The sequence below is a fragment of the Alligator mississippiensis genome, chromosome 8 (assembly GCF_030867095.1).
Source record: "Alligator mississippiensis isolate rAllMis1 chromosome 8, rAllMis1, whole genome shotgun sequence".
NCBI classification, from domain to species: Eukaryota; Metazoa; Chordata; order Crocodylia; family Alligatoridae; genus Alligator; species Alligator mississippiensis.
Genome location: NC_081831.1, coordinates 43060210 through 43076911, shown reverse-complemented (window position 1 = coordinate 43076911; position 16702 = coordinate 43060210). Strand labels below are relative to the sequence as shown.

The window sequence follows — 16702 nt, the reverse complement described above, 5'->3', positions numbered from 1 at the left end:
TCCTGTGACAAATCACAAGCATCCCAGGGACCTGAGGGATTAGAGATTTTCTTTTACAGCTTGAGGTTGGTTGCAACAAAAGTTCTTCTATAGGCCCTCAAATTCAGAAACTTGGAAGAGAAGTGCAGTGAAATGATGTAAAACATGGAACTTTAAAACACCAGATTAAAGTCATACATAGAACATCTTGAAATGCATCTTCACATGTGGAGAACACCACAAGCAACAAGAAAAGGTAAAGCTGCTTCAGTGACATGGAAAATGAATTGGTTACTGCTGGAAAAGGTGATATAGATCAAAATGAAATGTGCAGACTCCTCATCTACAAAGGAAGTGACAACCTGGAAAAGGAGTGCATGCCTGAGCAGAAGAAAGGGGAGGATAAAAATCTAAGCAAGGTAGTACATGACAAGGACGAGAGGCCTCATTTACAGACTCTCCAGCCCCCTGGGGCCAACCAGATTTTGACCAAGGAGAAAAGGACATTATCCCCCTCCATATGATTGTTTTCCATTTGAATTACAGTATTGCCTAAAAACCAACCAAGATTGGGGCCCCACTGTGCTCGGCGCTGTACGGAGTGGGAGAGAGGGACCCCGCTCCATAAAGCTTACAGTCTATCTCCATAAACCATTTGGATCTCTCAGTCAGGGCTAACTCCCTAGGAGGTCTTTTCACAATGTCCTTCAGGGTTGCTTTTCCAAAAAGCAAAGAAACAAGAGAATCATATGTTCAGCTGGTGAACATCAACACTGACTTTTTTGGCGCTACACTGATTTACACCTGTGGATTATCTGGCCCTGATTTTATAGCTAGCTTGGTTTTTTCTGAAATCATTTATTACTGGGAATGGCCTGTGCTTCAAAGCACTAAAGAATTACACATTTTCATTACTTTGCAAAGGCCTTTTGTGTCTCCACGGAAACCAAATAGACCACCTCCCATCCAATGCTTTGCAGAAGCACAAAAGGGAGAAACTGTAAAAATACATATAAATTGGTAAATCTTTAAACATTACCTTTTAAACAAAGATGTCCCTGTTGAAGCCACTGACTTTGATTCCAGACAACATCATAGGATTTTAAATTAACAGCATATTAATGTGTGTGTGTGTGCATGTGTGCACGCATATGCATGGGTGCACACAAGCATGAGTGAAGCATGAAAGAGGAGAGAAAAAGACAAAAAAGTAAAGGTATAAATGCAGTAAGTAACATCACAGATTTTGGGGGGTTTATATAGCAAAGTCAGAGGAATTAAAATATCTCCACAAAAGCAAAGGGTTTTTTGGATTAGAATTATGCTGCTGTGTTTAAAAGATGATATGCCTATTCTCCAATATCTGTGCAGCATTTATGACATGCATTGTGCTTCAAATACAAGACAAGTAAAGGTGAAAGGGCAGGGGGAATATTGTTCTACAGCCAGTTGCTGCTCCCATCATGCAGGCAATCTGTGTTACAATGCATTTATCTTTCCTGCAGTGAAACATACCATAATGCAACAACCACACAACATGTTTCCACGGCTGCCACTTCTAAAGGATGGGCAGGTACCTGAGAATCATCAGTAATAGCATTTCCCAAACAATACAGCGTTGGAGTAAACAGCATTGTGGGAGTTGGGAACGCTGCTTGCCTTTATGCGAGGTATGAAGAAAAGATTAATAGATTTGTTTTTCAGAACGATGCCTGCAGACTATATTGTGAGGCATGACATGGTGTAGGCAACTCGCCTCTCTCCAGCAATCACATTATCACTGTTAAATATCACAAACAAAGCAAACAAAAAGACCTACCCTTCACTGGCTGAACCAAGACAATGACTTGTAACAACATCCTTACTCCTTATATTTTTAAGACATAAATATATGGGATTTTAGCCAGTGAGATAATTGGATTTCCTCTAGTACTAGAATCACATCTAAACAGTTCAGGGCCCAGTTTTGCTCTCCATTACACCTTTGCTGCCCCATTGACTTCAAAGGATTGCAAGCATAAAACTCAGAAGAATTTTAACCCTGATCTTTAAATTCTTCCTACTTAAACACCAAGATCCAGAGAAAGAAATTACTTCTTAGACTGTGTGGGAGAGTGAAGGCATGGAAGATGGAAGCACAGCCCTGTTCCTCCATCTGTCATGACACATCTAACCATATTCTGCAAATTGGGATGTACTAAGTATATCTCTATAAAACACAGTTCCACAATGTGCAGGGAATGCAGCCTTCCTGCCTTGCATTGTGGCCACACACTGCTATTTCTGCTGTCTCTGCATCCTTTATAGCAGGGGTGGTGCTGACCCAGTGTGGTGTGGCAGGGGGTGGGACACCACTGGTCCTATCCGGTTCCAGGCTGTCAACCTTGCACCCACAGGTAGGGGTGCCAAACAGAGCCAGTGGGCAGGGTCTCCTTGGAAACCAGCCCAGGATCTCCACTAGCAAGGCACACTCAGCCAGGCAGATGGGATGGACCACGGGTGAGCAGGCATGAAACAGCGTCCAGGAGTGGGACAGCCAGGCAGGGGCAGGGCCAGGCCTGAATCCCAGGGCGGTGACAGCACGGGACCGGGGCCCAGGGCAGAGCTGCAATCCACTCCCCACATGTCCCTGCCCACAGAACCAGCATCTATTGCAGGGATATGAACGGAATGGATCCTGGCTGTGCCCCAGGCATCGGTCCCATGCTGTTACCACCCCACAATCCCAGCTCTAGCCCCAGCCCACACCTATCCATCCCTCTCCTGGATGCCATTCCCCACTCACCCAGCCGTGGCCCCATCCCAACCACCCAGCTGGGCACGCCTTGAACCACAGGTGTCCCCAGCCAATCTCCATGGATACCCTGCCCACCCACCATTCCATCCAGCATTCTCAGCAGTGTATGCAGGGGGGACTGGCAGTGGCAGCTGGGCATAGAGTGTGGCCACTGGGCATGGAGTGTGGTTGCTGCACTGCCCCATCACATGCCTGAGGACTGCAGGATCAGGCACATGTGCCACGGCTCAAACTGCCCCCACACCTGGGCTGGGCAGGGCTGAGGGACTTGTCACAGGCCAGATAAAAATCCCTTGGCAGGCCAGATCCAGCCCATGGGCTGTATTTTGCCCACCCCTGCTTTATAGCCTTGAAAACAGAATGGGAGGGATGAATGCTTTTAGTCTTTCTCCAATAAACTAAATTCACCACTCAATTACTTCAATGCAACCCAGTCAAAGTCAACAGGGGTTAAGCTGGTATAACAGAGATGTTCCTTTACTGGGCTCATTTTTTTCCTTAATGACAAATTCTAAGTATATCAGCGAGGGCAGAATTTACCAATGGGTGAAATGCACCTGGGAATCATTGCTAGGATTAAATTAGGTCAGGGGTCAGCAACCCCCGGCACGCATGCCGAGCATGGCACGCAAGGCCATTTTGCTCCGCATACCACTGCCAGCCCGAGCCCTAAGCAGCTGCTGCCAGCCACGAAGCCCAGATTGCTCCCAGCAGGTGACTGGGAGACTGCAAGCCCTGCTGCAAGCAGACCGGGCTCCTTGGGCCAGCTGCAGCCGAGAGGCTGCAAACAGCTGCTCCAGGCTCCAGCATGTTGGCACTCCAGCACCTTCCAAAGTAGACATTGTGGGGTTTTTGGCACTCCAGCCAAAAACCATTGCCTACCCCTGAACTAGGCTGATGATTTGGTTTTACCAATGGGAAGATTAAAAAAAAAAAAAAAAAACCCAGCAAAATGTTGGTTTTCCTTTAATATTCAAACTGAAAAAGGGAATAAGTATCAAACCAAATGACCTGCCCTAAACACGTTTGTTTTTCCCCTGCCTCACATGGCAAAAAGCACTCCCCCATCCAGATCTATCATTTCATTCCTGTTCATTCAAATAAAATAAACTCTATGAATTTTAAAGTTGTCAGAGTAACAGCATTTTGGCTTACATCACTGCTAGTTCCCAATGTGAATGAGGCAAACAGAACAGAAAAGACTTTCCTGTATTAAAAAGAAAAAGCAAAAGTAATAGGATTTAATAGGAAGTAAATACTGTAAAAAAAAATCAAATGATTATTCCTGCAATATTTTGCATTTTAAAAAAGGTGCATATAACAACAAGGGGAGGAACACTAAATTTGGATTTTGTTATGAAGCACTTTCCAGCAAACCTACGTACCTTTTTATTAAATGGGCTCTGCTGTTAACGTAGTTGGAATCAAAAGAGTAGTTTTCAGTCTGAAAGGAGGAAAAGAAAAGGGAGATAGTTACAAGTGTGATTCATCTAAAAACTGGAACAGGCACATTTGCAGGGTGCATTGTATTCAGGACAAAGAGAACAGTAAATTCTGCACCTAAAACAAAGGCAGTCTGCACCCAGCCCAGAAATCCTTACTCAGGTAAGGCTCCCACTGCAGCTAATGGGGGTTTAAACTACATATATAGGCTGGGGCTCTTCTAGTGAACAATTCCTGGTAGCAGATCCAAATGGGCAATGGCCACCAAGCCTTGTCCTTACTCAAAGCCTTATCCTACATGAGGGTTTCCTAGTCTTCAACAGTAACTACATATTCCAGTGTCATGTAGCCTTGGGCAAATCACTAATTGCTCAGTTTTTAGAAACCAGCAACTAATGTCAAATGCCTCAGTTTTTAAGTGGCCATATTAAGGCCCCTAATTTTCAGAGATGCTGAGCACACAACTACCATGGCAGTCATTTGAAGGTGGGCCTGCTCGGCACCCTGCCCTCACAAAACCAACCTGGGCACTTTACACCAGAGGTGCACAGAACTCCTGAAGATTTTTGACATTATCCTTTCCATGCCTCAGTTCTTTTACCCATGAAACAGGAACACAGAGGGGGGGACCATGAGGAGGTCCATGAGAGCTAAGTATAGACAGTTAAAAAGCCCGAGGGTGAATCAGTTCAATCTTTGCAGGTTAGTCTAAGCTGCATAGATTCAACCGATAGGCAAATGAACAGATAGCAGAATCACTTTTGATTCTGGAAATGCAGCCACATGCCTGCAGTGGCCCAAGTCAGAACCCTGAAGACTCAAGAGCATACCTCCCTGCTCAGCTGGAGCAGACAGCTTGGGCCAAGGCTAGCCTGACCACCCTGCGATGGGGGGGCATTGCAAGGGAGGGGCAGTGCATCCTAGGATACTGGGAGACTGAGTTTAATCTGGAGGGGATCTGCGACAGAATTTCAATTAACCGATTTATTCTAAATCAGATATTTTTGAGCCTACATCCATCCAGGCTTATCTTAAACCAGTTTCAGCCATTTTGACAGTGGTTTACGTGCACTGAATTTCTGCTGTGTTACAGATTTGAACCAGTTTCAGATCGTTTATACCGGTTTATGTGTAATGTCTGTCCCTAGGTGAGGAGTTTTTATAACACTATAACCATTATAAGAAATGTGCAAGGTAAGGAGAATGGGTTTTCTATAGTGATCCAATTGCCCTGATGGAGCCCTGTAGCCTTACTCCAACTATATTCCCATCAACTTCCCTGGGACTTGCACACACAAGGCTGGATTTACCCCATTTGAAGGTGAGAAATACTTCCGATGCATGTCTAAGCACTTGACAGGATAAGGCTTGCTGGTGACCGCAGAACAATTTGCAGAGAAGAAACAATGTGACCACGCTCTGTTACAAAAACTAATTGCTTTTAATTCCCTGATGGACCCAGTTCTGTGTGTCAATTTGACTGAAAGTTCAAAAGTTATTTTTCTTATTAGTGTATAATTAACATGTTAAAATATTTATTGCATAGATATGTAAATGTCAGCAAGGTAATCCCCTCCTGGAGAATTTAAAGTGGGCACTCTGCTTTGTTTTAAATCATTTAATTAAACACCGGTTAGCAGAGATATCTGGCTTTATTACTAATACAAAAGCAAGCAATGACTGGTATTGGAATGGAAGCAAAAGAAGGGGAGAAAATCATTGGGTGTAAAACATGGTGCTTGCAACCAAACCCACTAACAAGGTCCATATTTAAAACATCATTTCACTTTGCATTAAAAATCCCACTCTTTCCAGGTAACAGCAGGTACAGAATAACCAGAACAAACAAGGGGAAGTAGAGAAGAAGGCTTATTCTCACAGCTTATCGGGAAGAGGAATAGCCTCCCAAGGAAAGTGAAGGAACCTGCATTGCTTGAGCTGTTTAAAACTGAACTGGACAGAAGATTCATAATGGGAAACAGTTTGTCATTAAGAGCAGGGGGATAGACAAGAGGCTCTTCTAGCTAGCATCTCTACGTGCGTCAATGCTTCTGTTAATAACAAGGTATCAGCTGATCCTAGAGTCTGTCCTTCACTTGAGAGAGAAGGGTAGTTACTTGTGTTAGTCTGGAATCAGACAGAAGGCAGGATAGATTTGCACATGTACAGATTGAATAAATCAAATGCACAGCATAAGCTTTCATTAGCAAAGGGTTTACTTCATCAGATGCTGTAAAGGGAAATCTACCCTGCCTTCTGCCTGCACTTGAGACATTGAAAAGACTTGAGTCTCCTTCTTCCATACATGTATCTTTTACCTTCTCTGTCCTTCTCCCTCCATTAATCAGGAAAGTCACAGACTGTTAGTAGCACCTAGGATCTGGTGTCATGCACTCTCCTTGCACCACCCTCATGACAGCAATATTCTACAGGTGCCCCTTGACCAGCTTTTGGCTTCACCCCATGCTCTCCACCTAGCAGTACACTACATACCACCCACATGGCAGAGAAAGTAATGGAGAGCAGCCATTAGGGGTGTGCAAATTGGGCAGTATTCAAATTGGATTTGGCCCAATTCAGGGAACAGTGATTCAATTCGCGGATTTGGATCACTGTCCCAATTTGATTCAGCCAAATCTGAATCTGAAGAGTCAATTCTGATTCAGAGAATCAGAGATTCAGCCATAGACACAGCTTTATATATTTTTTCTATGTACCTCAAGGTACCAGGTACAGCTCACGAACACTGAGATGGTGGGGCAGAAGGAGTGTCCCACGGCAGCTCCTCCACATGCTCAGCGGCAGACCCAGAAGTGGATCAGAAGTACTTTGAAGGTATGTAGAAAAAAACATATAAAACTGTGTCTATGGCTGAATCGTCGAATCTCTCTGAATTGATTTGGAGGCTTCCAATGCGATTCAAAGAGATTAATGAGTCTCCCGATTCAATTCAGATTTGGAGATTTGGCCACTGAGTTGGGCCGAATCTCCTCCGAATCGAATCAGTGACTGAAGCTTCACACACCCCTAGCAGCCATGATATGGGGAAGCAGCCAGACAGCATTAGGCATTACCAAGAGAGCTCTGCCAGTCCCCCAATCAGCACATGAAAATATGGGCACCAAATACCAGCAGACAGGTAGGATACCCTGATCACTTAAGGATCAAAATTTGCTCTCAGTGCAATCCTTGTGGGAGTCACACAGGCATATCCCAGCACAGAGGCTGGATCTATGCTACACCATACTATGCTATGCAGGTTTTCTGAAGGAGACTTCTAACATGGCAGTGCTATTCCTCCCTTTCCCCAGGCCATGCCCCATCCTTCCCTGCTCCTTTACACAATCCCACATCTTGCCTGAGGCCTGAAGGGACCAACATAATACAATCTTAATAATAAAAAACAACCTAAAAGACAAAAAATACTGTCTCATAATAACAAGATTTCAACTTTTCCGAAGTTCAGCCTATTCAGCTGCAGCTCCATCCCCTTCCAGTGTTTTCTCTCCTTCATGTTTTCCTATTTTTATTGCAATTATGAACATGGTAAAATAAACCTGCACATCTTTTAATGTCTCAATAAATAAAAAGAGCACAGAGTCTGTCATTAACACAATCACAGAGGCAAGAAGCACAAAATCGGGCAGCCAAAGCAAAGCTGAATGTGAAATCCAATTGGGAGCCAGTGGAGGTTACACTGTCATACCAAGATAATAAAGCAGAAGCAGCATTGGTTAAATGTGACCTTTTCTGAAATACAGCACAATATCTAATTTAACAAACAGGAGCCTCCCAGTGAGAAACATGCTATCCTGTGAAAGCTGGGGGAGTTGGCCTTACGCTCAGCACAGCTCAGTTATTACTTTCACATTGTAATTACTGCTGTATAGTCACACAGGAGATTTACTGCACATACTGCCAGTCCCTGCAGTTCTTGCATCCTTGTTCCTGCAATATGACTTTGATTGTTAAAAGTGCTCTGTGTCTCTAAAGGAAACACACACGTTTATATTTAAAATGCACTGAGCCAAAGATTTACATTGCATAATATTTCTGACACTATGTTTACCCATCAATCCACATTAGATCTCTGACGCTATCAATCCTGAAGCTTCTCAGGAGGAGGGAGGAGACCACATCCACAGAGATTTCTGTTGCGTTTGCCTCCACAAACACACTTGGGATGGGGATGGAATCAGGGATGTGCGTAGCATAAGGAAAGATGTGGTTTATAAAAAGGCTCTGACAACAGCTGAGCGATGGAGGACAGGAAGAATCAGAGGCTGCTTTAAAGCAATCACTGTTATGATGGGACTGCATTCAATCATCCTACACTGTCTGATGCAGGATGGCTCAAACAAGTCTGGAGCTCTTCATATGGCCTGCTCCCCACCTCTTCCACTCAGCTGTAATGCCCAATTTACAGCCTTCAGCTCTCACCTCCCTAAACTACTTTTACATGGAGAAAGAGAAAGAGTGGGTGGAACAGGGATTGTGTCCAGAGCTGCTGTTTGTTTGTGCAGATAGCTAAAGGAATAGCAGATGGAGGTTTCCTCCTAAAACAGGAGAAGAGAAGTTGCGATGTACCCCCGGCAGAGCAATGATAAACAAGTAGATGTCATGGCTCTCAGAGTTCTGCCAACTCTTATCCCCCGCCCCCTCCCATGCATTAGCATGGCATAAACAGTAAACACCATGTTAACAACTCAACCCAACTAATGGGACTGAACCTCTGCAAGCCAGCAACCCCTGTGACTAAGCCTGAATTGATTCAATCTTTGAAGGTTAATCTAACCTGACTAGGCTGAACTGGTTTGAAACTCAACAGACATTCTCTCTGGACTGAGAAAATTCAGGCACATGTCTGCAGTGGCTCAGGCTAGAAGCCGGGGGACACTAGAGCAGACCTCCCTTCCCTTCCGCAGGAGCTGAGCTGAGGGGGGGCGTGGCCAGGCCCCAGCAGGACTCTGTCATTAGGGATGTCTGCCTGCTCAATCCCAGGCTTTTCCCCACTAGCTGCTCAAGGGGAAAGAGTGTTGTCAGACCAGGGTAGCACTCTGAGGCAAGGTGGGGGGGTGTGCAGTGTGTGCATCTGCTGATGATACAGAGCTTTTTGAATCTCCCTCCCTGCTTCCTCATACTGCCTGCAGCAAACTGACAGGTGAGCAAGCCAGGGGGAAGGGGTGGGAGGGGGGGAGGGCTGATAACAGTCTTTATCAAAACAACAGCCTCTCTCCACATTACTTCAAACTTCTTAAACAGCTTACTGGCTGACCTGTTCATTAGCTCCAAAAGCCCTAAGTGGTCACTGTTCTGTCTGCGTATCCCAGTGTGTAACAGGAGGGACGGCAGGGTCGCCGTGCTAGCCCTTGCCACCTCCTCTACTGTGCCAAGCTTTGGACTTGCATCCTCCTATTCTTTCCTGCCACGGCTTTGATAAGTGTTTTTGTAGGGAGGCTACCTCTCCTCCACTTGGCCACAGTTCTCCTGCTCCAGGTGTCCGGCGTGTCTCGGCCTTGCGGGCCTTCTCTATACGCCACCCTTCTCACCAGGCTCTTCCCTCTGCGAGGCTGCCCTTCTCACCGGGCTCTTTTCTCTGCGAGGCTGCCCTTCTCACCGGGCTCTTCTTTGAAGCTGGGGTCTGTACCACCGAACTCCGTGCCCTCACTGGGGCTGGGATCCTCACTCTACTGTGAGTCCCCTATGAGGCCTCCTCCATCCCCTTATAGCCTCACCCAAACCACCGGTGTAACAATAGCACACACAAACAACAACATAAACACAAACCCCTGGGCTACAATGCAAACATAAGCCTCCAGCTATAACTAGGCTCAGGCCTACTGGGTTTTCTCTCCTACCACGGTGACCAATGCTGCTCTGGTATTCAGGTTCTCTCTCTTCTGACCAGGAGCTTCCTCATCCTTAGCTGTTGGTAGGGAACCTGCCGCCTGGCCTCCTGCCTGTGGTTTATATAGGCCAGGCCCTGCCCCTTCTTTCAGCCGGCTAGGCAGGTGTAACCCATTAGCCCCCTTTTGTTGCCTCGGCGACCGGCACCTGACGAGCCTTCCTGGCTCTCGCAGTAGCAGGTACCTTAATGTCCTGCTACACAGTGAAATTGGAAAGACACACACACACACAGACACCTCTCGGCATTAGCTAGCATACCACATACTGGCTATGGTCCGTGCTGTGGCAGAGAGAAGGAAGGGATCTCTGCTTAAGTAGTGAGTGGTAAGAGGGGAAAAAGGGGGACATGGGAAAGCCAACAGACTCTGCTGTGCCTGCAATTCTGTGCCAAGCTCCAGCCAGGAGCAGAGAGCCCTGCTTCTGTCCCAAGCTCTGTAGAGCAGAGAGCCCCACCCAGCCCAGACAGCATGCTAGGATGCTGGGGGACTCTGATTTAACTTAAACCAGCAAGGGGTCAGGGCAAACATTGCATAAACCAGTTTGACCCAAATCAGTCAAGTCTACATTCAACCAGGTTTATCTCAAACCAGTTTCAGCCATTTTCAAGCTGGTTTACATTCACTGAACATCTGTTCTGTTACAGGTTTAAACCCATTTCTGATCACTTAAACCGGTTTACGGGTAATATCTGTCCTTAGTTTGGCAGCACTGTTTGCTAAAGTATTGGTCTCCTGCTATTATGGAAAACAAGCCTTATGTTACTGAATGCAAGTCTTTCTTGATGCTGCTAGACATAATGAGAACAAGTAAATTCCTTTTGATTCCCAAATGCCAATCCTTTCCTGGGGATCACCAGCCTCTCCCAGAACTCCAATGTTTCTGCCAGTGCAATGTTTCTTAGCAAAATGTTGTCACAGAAAGTAGCTTTGTTCATGCAGTGCTCAGAAAAAGCAAGGAGCGACAAAGTGCTGGGACTGTCCTAGGAAAAAGGAAATCTGACTCCACTCACTGATGGTTTGCACATTTCAGCAAGGGCTGGCATCAGAATCCAAACTGGTACACACTATGAGGTTTCTGAGGCAGCCTAGCAGTTTGTGAGACTGCTCCTCGACTGTCAAATTATCTGTCAGGGTTATCTCAGTGCAGGCTACAGGATCAGAACAGAAAAATAAAAAAGAAATGAGGTTTTTTTCATAGTTATGGTTTATGGCTGACATTATCTAATCAGCATCCACTCAACTTATTTCTGGTTCAGCCTGCAAGAAAACAAGCATCTCCAAATGGAAGCAAAATGACTGAGAAGGGGTATATTCCCTAAATGTCAGCACTAATACATTCTTCACTAATGAGCCACCAAGTACAAAGCAGAAATTCAAGAAATAAGTCAACAAAAGAAAAAAGCAAGTAGCCCTTTTTCTGATCAAAACTGTAGTTCCGTTTTGTAAGAATGTGTGAGAGGGCAGAAAAGTGTCCTCTCTCTCTTGCACCTAAAAGAAATAACAGTTATTCTTTGTGATCAGAACTACTCCCACTGAAACCAATAAGAACAGGCTCAAGCCCTTCTCATGCAACCTTCCTGCCCATTCTCCCTCACCAGCTTTCAGAATCTCAGATCTCCCTGGGAATCTGCTGAGTGGTGCAGAGAACTCATCTCCAATTGATTTCAACAATCATGAAGGATGCTCAGCACTTCTCACTATGAGATCCTGGCTTGGTCTCCTAAGAATAAATAATGAAGTCAAGTTTTCAGGACACACTGAATATTTCTTTTGGCATAAATTCACATAGTAACATTCCAAAGGACTTCATGTACATCTTTTAGAGGGGATGCCAAATATTTAAATATCTGTATGTCGAAATCAAATCCCAGAGTCTGTGTTACAGTGTAATATCAATTCCATCAAAGAGAAAGCCCCAGCCCTGCATTCAGCTTACCAATGTTTAATTTTAAAAATGCTTTGAACTGCAGTCTTAGCAACACAAACATAAATATATCAACAGAAATGCTCAGAATCCAGCAATCAGCAGGGAAGTTCCAAACATATTATTTTTCCCAAGCAACTTGTTGTTGCTTTCTGTTCAGAACAATCACTTTCATTAAATAAAAAAAAGCATAAACATCAATAAAGTTTTTCTTGAGTTAGACACTGGAGGGGTGAGTTTTCTATTACCACATGACCTATTAGCCACAAGATACTGACCTAAAAAGTACTTACAGGTCCTCACCCACACTTGAAAACAAAAGAATACAAAGGTAGCTTACTGTAAAAATACAATGAAAGCACAGAGGAGGTTGTGAAAAGGTCAGTAGTCCAAGATTGTTACAGTGTTATTCCTATGACAGGTATCATGGCCCACTTACACCAGGCTCCATACAGAGCAGAATGCAATCCCTGCCCCAAAGAGTTTACAGTCATGGCTAAGCTTACCCTATAAGGCATCTGACCAAATGTTTGTAAAACTTAAGTTGCTGTATTTCATTTCAGGGCCTGCCATTGCTGGTTTTGTGTCTGCAATACAATATTATAAACAAATACATCATTTCAGGGTTATTTTTTCTGTTCATACAAGGTTAGTCTATCAAGTGCACTCAAAACCTGACCCAGCATAAGTGCCCCAGAAAGCATACAACATCCTAGCGAACGTCCAATGCCTGGAACTGCCTCCCTGGCCCTTCCACCTTCAACATCTCCAAGGCTCTGTTCCAAAACCAGCAAAGTCAGTGACAGACTTTCATTGATTTCAAAGGGCTTTGGATCAAGCTCAAACTCTCTTCCCAGAACCTACAATTTCTAGGAAAACTAAAATGAAAACAAAACAAAAGAAAAACAAATCAAATCCTTTTCTAGAACTCACGTCACCCTTCAGAAGCATTCCTTGGCCCCTCATATTTCCACAGACTCATTCTCCACTGCCCAGCAAATTCTACAGTTATTTACACCAGCGGACAGGAGTGCAAAGGAGGTGCAAAATATCACTTTTCTGATTTGTCAACATGTTCACGCTCCTTGTCACAGATAAGAATGGCTACATGAGGAGCAAGGCAACAGAGAATTCTTCTTAACTTGCTGTAATTTGTACCTTTGTCCATGCCCTTAGCCATGTCTCTAGTGGGTTATGGAATAGAGAAAATCCCACACAATTTACTGATTCGTTTGATGCACTGGCTGGGGGAGTAGTTAGTTGATTGTACAATTTCACAATGATTACACACTTAATTCATACAACACAATTTTATTTTAAAATTCTTTGCTACGCATATAACACTGCTTAGCTTTAAGAAATACCACAAACATTAAGAACACAATAACTACATATATCAGAAACAATGCTCCAAATGCACTTCCTTCCCAAACAATTACAACTCAAAGTTAAATCTGAATCAATACTATTATTTTTCATAATATACTTAGAATCCTAGAATTCCGAGAAGCCAAACACCTAAATATGGTTTCATTCCTCAGTAGTACAATTTAATGGGTTGGCCTCAGTAGTACGGTTCAATGGGCTCGCCTCAGCAATACGATTCAATGGGCTGGCCTCAATACTGATAGGACTAAGTCCCCTTCCTTCAGTCCCTTACGGGTGCTCTGCGGCTTCAGCACGAACTAAGAGATTCGTGTTCACGGAGAGGGTGGTTCAGGTGATCAGTCTGATCCGGCCTACACTTGCGATTCTTCCTTCGTTGTTCTGCAAGTGAAGTTACCTCCAAATTGGGACAGTAGGTTACAGTTTTTATTGAGTGAGTTGCTGTCTTGGGCCCCTCCTACCCAAACCTGTCACTACTCCCAAATTTGGGCTCAGATCTTACTTAACAGATTCTTTTGCTTGGTAATCAGTTTCTTTTGTTGATCATTTTAACTACTTTGAGGAACTTCCATATCACTGAATTGACTTTTATTTCCAATCTTTTCAAAGGGCCTAGGTTTGATTTCTCGGAATGTGGGATGTTTGCTTAAGGGTCATTTTTAGGTTAACTTTGTTAAAGGCCTCTAAAGATAAAATTCAAGAGTTAAGACTTTGAGCAAAGTCAGGACCTTGCACACGTAGACCAAAACAATGGCCTAGATAAGAAGATAAATCTTGTCTTCTTCCTAAGCTGGCTAATGGGCAACTATTACAAACATTCAAACTATTTCATTCAATATGACAAGCCACACTCTCTAAAGCCTCTTCAGTGCATCTCCTGTTGATTTTAAGTTGGCCCTGGCCCAGCAACAACATCCATATGGACATCCTTCTATGTGAATCTAGCTGGGAACAATCCGTACACTGGAATTCCCTGCTCCTCCATGGAGGACACATCTTTGGAACACCTCAAGGAGCAACTGAAGAAATGAGCTGGAAATACAGACGGGGCCACAACAAGGAAGATCACCCTGTCATAATGGCCAGCTCATGGAGGAAACAGTTGCTACTAAAGCCCACGGGTCACATAGCTATCTGTGTCAGTAATCAACACACTCTGAGGGAGAAATTTGTCACTCAACCTACACACCAAGTCAGCATGCTCAGGCCTTGTGCAGGTGTCAGGATTTGTCCGTACAATAATTTAGGAATGGAGGAAAATGGACAGGACAAAATAAGGGTTTACCTCCACATGCAAATTAAACTGGAAGAAGGTCAAGTATAAACTACAGGCAAAATAACCTGAATACCTCTGTGGATAGAAAAGCTCTAAGACAACAAAAGTTCCTCTGTGAATCTTTACCCAAAACTTGTACCAACTGATTTGAGATTCAAAATTTTCACTTCTTCCCTCTTTTGTTTTCTTGCTTCTACTGTCTCTTCCATTTGTCATCACTTAAGTGCCAAAACACATGAGACTGGGCAGTAACAGTGCAAGGGTAGCCCAGGTAGAAACAGGAAGTGACAGTAAGTTTACAAGAATTGACGTCCAGTTTTTTTTAGAGAATTTGAATAAAAGATGGCCTGGATGTTTCCCCCAAACAGAACCTCTAAAGTAGGGACAGGGAAAGCCACAGTGATTGTATGTGGACTGTGAACACCCCCAGAGCTTGCAAGAATGTGGATCTAGGGTGCGTCTCATTATTAAGATAAGGATCAACAGCATAAGATTTGAAGTTCAAAGATGGAAGATGTTCAGATCTGGGGCCATCTTTACCCTGATTTTATTGACATGTGTCCATCCTTATTTAAAACTGCTCAGAATAAGAACAAGAAATATATATCATCCACCCTTTTTGTTCTTCTTCTCACCCCCGGGGTGGAAACATTTCTGTCTTTCTACAAATAATTGCAACCTGCTGCAACCTCCTGCCAAAGCATATAGAAACCCTTCACAAAATGAGCTACATAAAAATGACATGTTTAGCACCACTTTTTGAGAATTACCCCTGAGCCTTTTTTACATGCCTTGTTAATAAAATTCGCATGTCACTCTTTATTATTAGAAAAGAGCTTAGATCTTTAGTCAGGGCTGAGGCATAGATCTCTTGGTTTAGTTTTAAAAATATCCCCCCCCCCCCCCCACAAATTATGCACCAGTTCCTCAATCCTAACTCAGAGTTCACATTGAAATGCATGCATTCATCATGAGAACAGGTATTCTGACCTTACATCAGTACAGTGGGCACATTCAGAGACCACAAAAATGTCAAATCATTCATAAAAAAAACACATGGCCCCTGGTGGGAAAAGCAAAGCTTGTAATATCACTTTTCTCACTCTCATTTACTCCTCAGCCTTGTTCTCCATGGGACAATCAATCAAGAAACTGCAGATTCTGAAAGGCATCCACCTATTAGGATAATCGTGCCAACACTTAATTATTATGATGTGAGCTATATTACATGCAATAGGAAATACACAAAAGTTAAATCAAGCACCTGGGGTATATTTGTAAAACATGGATAATTTCAGAACATGATTTAGGGTAAATCAAGGCTAAGCCAGCAATGGCTAAAATCATTACCATTTAATGAGCTATTTGTTATCTCATGGGAAATAAATTGTGGGTTTAAGACAATCCCCAGTAGGCAACAGCAACAGCAAAATAAACAACATGGTAACTAATATCTAGTCTAGCAACATCAGCAAAGCAGCGGATAAGCAAGTAGACCATGGAGACCTAACTCCCCTCTTGAGGTGGTCCCTGTACTTCAGAGTTCAAAGTAAGGCTAATACAGAATATGGAACCCTACAATTGTCCCTGTCCATGCTGTATGCTGTTCTATAGCCAATTAGAGAAGCAACCTCCCTCTCCAGAGCTGCCAGGCCAGCACCTTTAACCAGAACTGAATTAATTTTAAAAATTTCATAGTTTCATAGTTTCAGAGTAGCTAGGGTCAGGAGGGACCTGAACAGATCATCTCGCCTGACCCCCTGCTACAGGCAGGAAAGAATGCTGGGTTCACAAGACCCCAGACAGGTGATCATCCAACCTCCTCTTGAATTTGCCCAAGGTAGGGGCAAGGACCACCTCCCTGGGAAGTTGGTTCCAGATTTTGGCCACCCAAACTGTAAAATATTGCCTTCTGATCTCCAACCTAAACCTGTTCTCCATCAGCTTATTACCATTGTTCCTTGTCACCCCAGGTGGTGCTGGGGAGAAAA

At 44.0% G+C, this 16702-nt stretch overlaps 1 protein-coding gene across 3 annotated transcripts in view; it reads right to left on the bottom strand.

Moving 5' to 3' along the window:
• Positions 1-16702, bottom strand: part of PCDH19 (protocadherin 19) — a 111061-nt gene that overhangs the window by 56234 nt on the left and 38125 nt on the right. For all 3 annotated transcript variants that reach the window (XR_002090415.2, XM_006278630.4, XM_006278631.4), the window contains exon 3: positions 4162-4220. Coding sequence is in view for 2 of the 3 variants with exons in the window: in XM_006278630.4 (XP_006278692.1) it covers positions 4162-4220 (59 nt within the window). In the remaining variant the exon portion in view is untranslated. The remainder of the gene's footprint in view (positions 1-4161; positions 4221-16702) is intronic.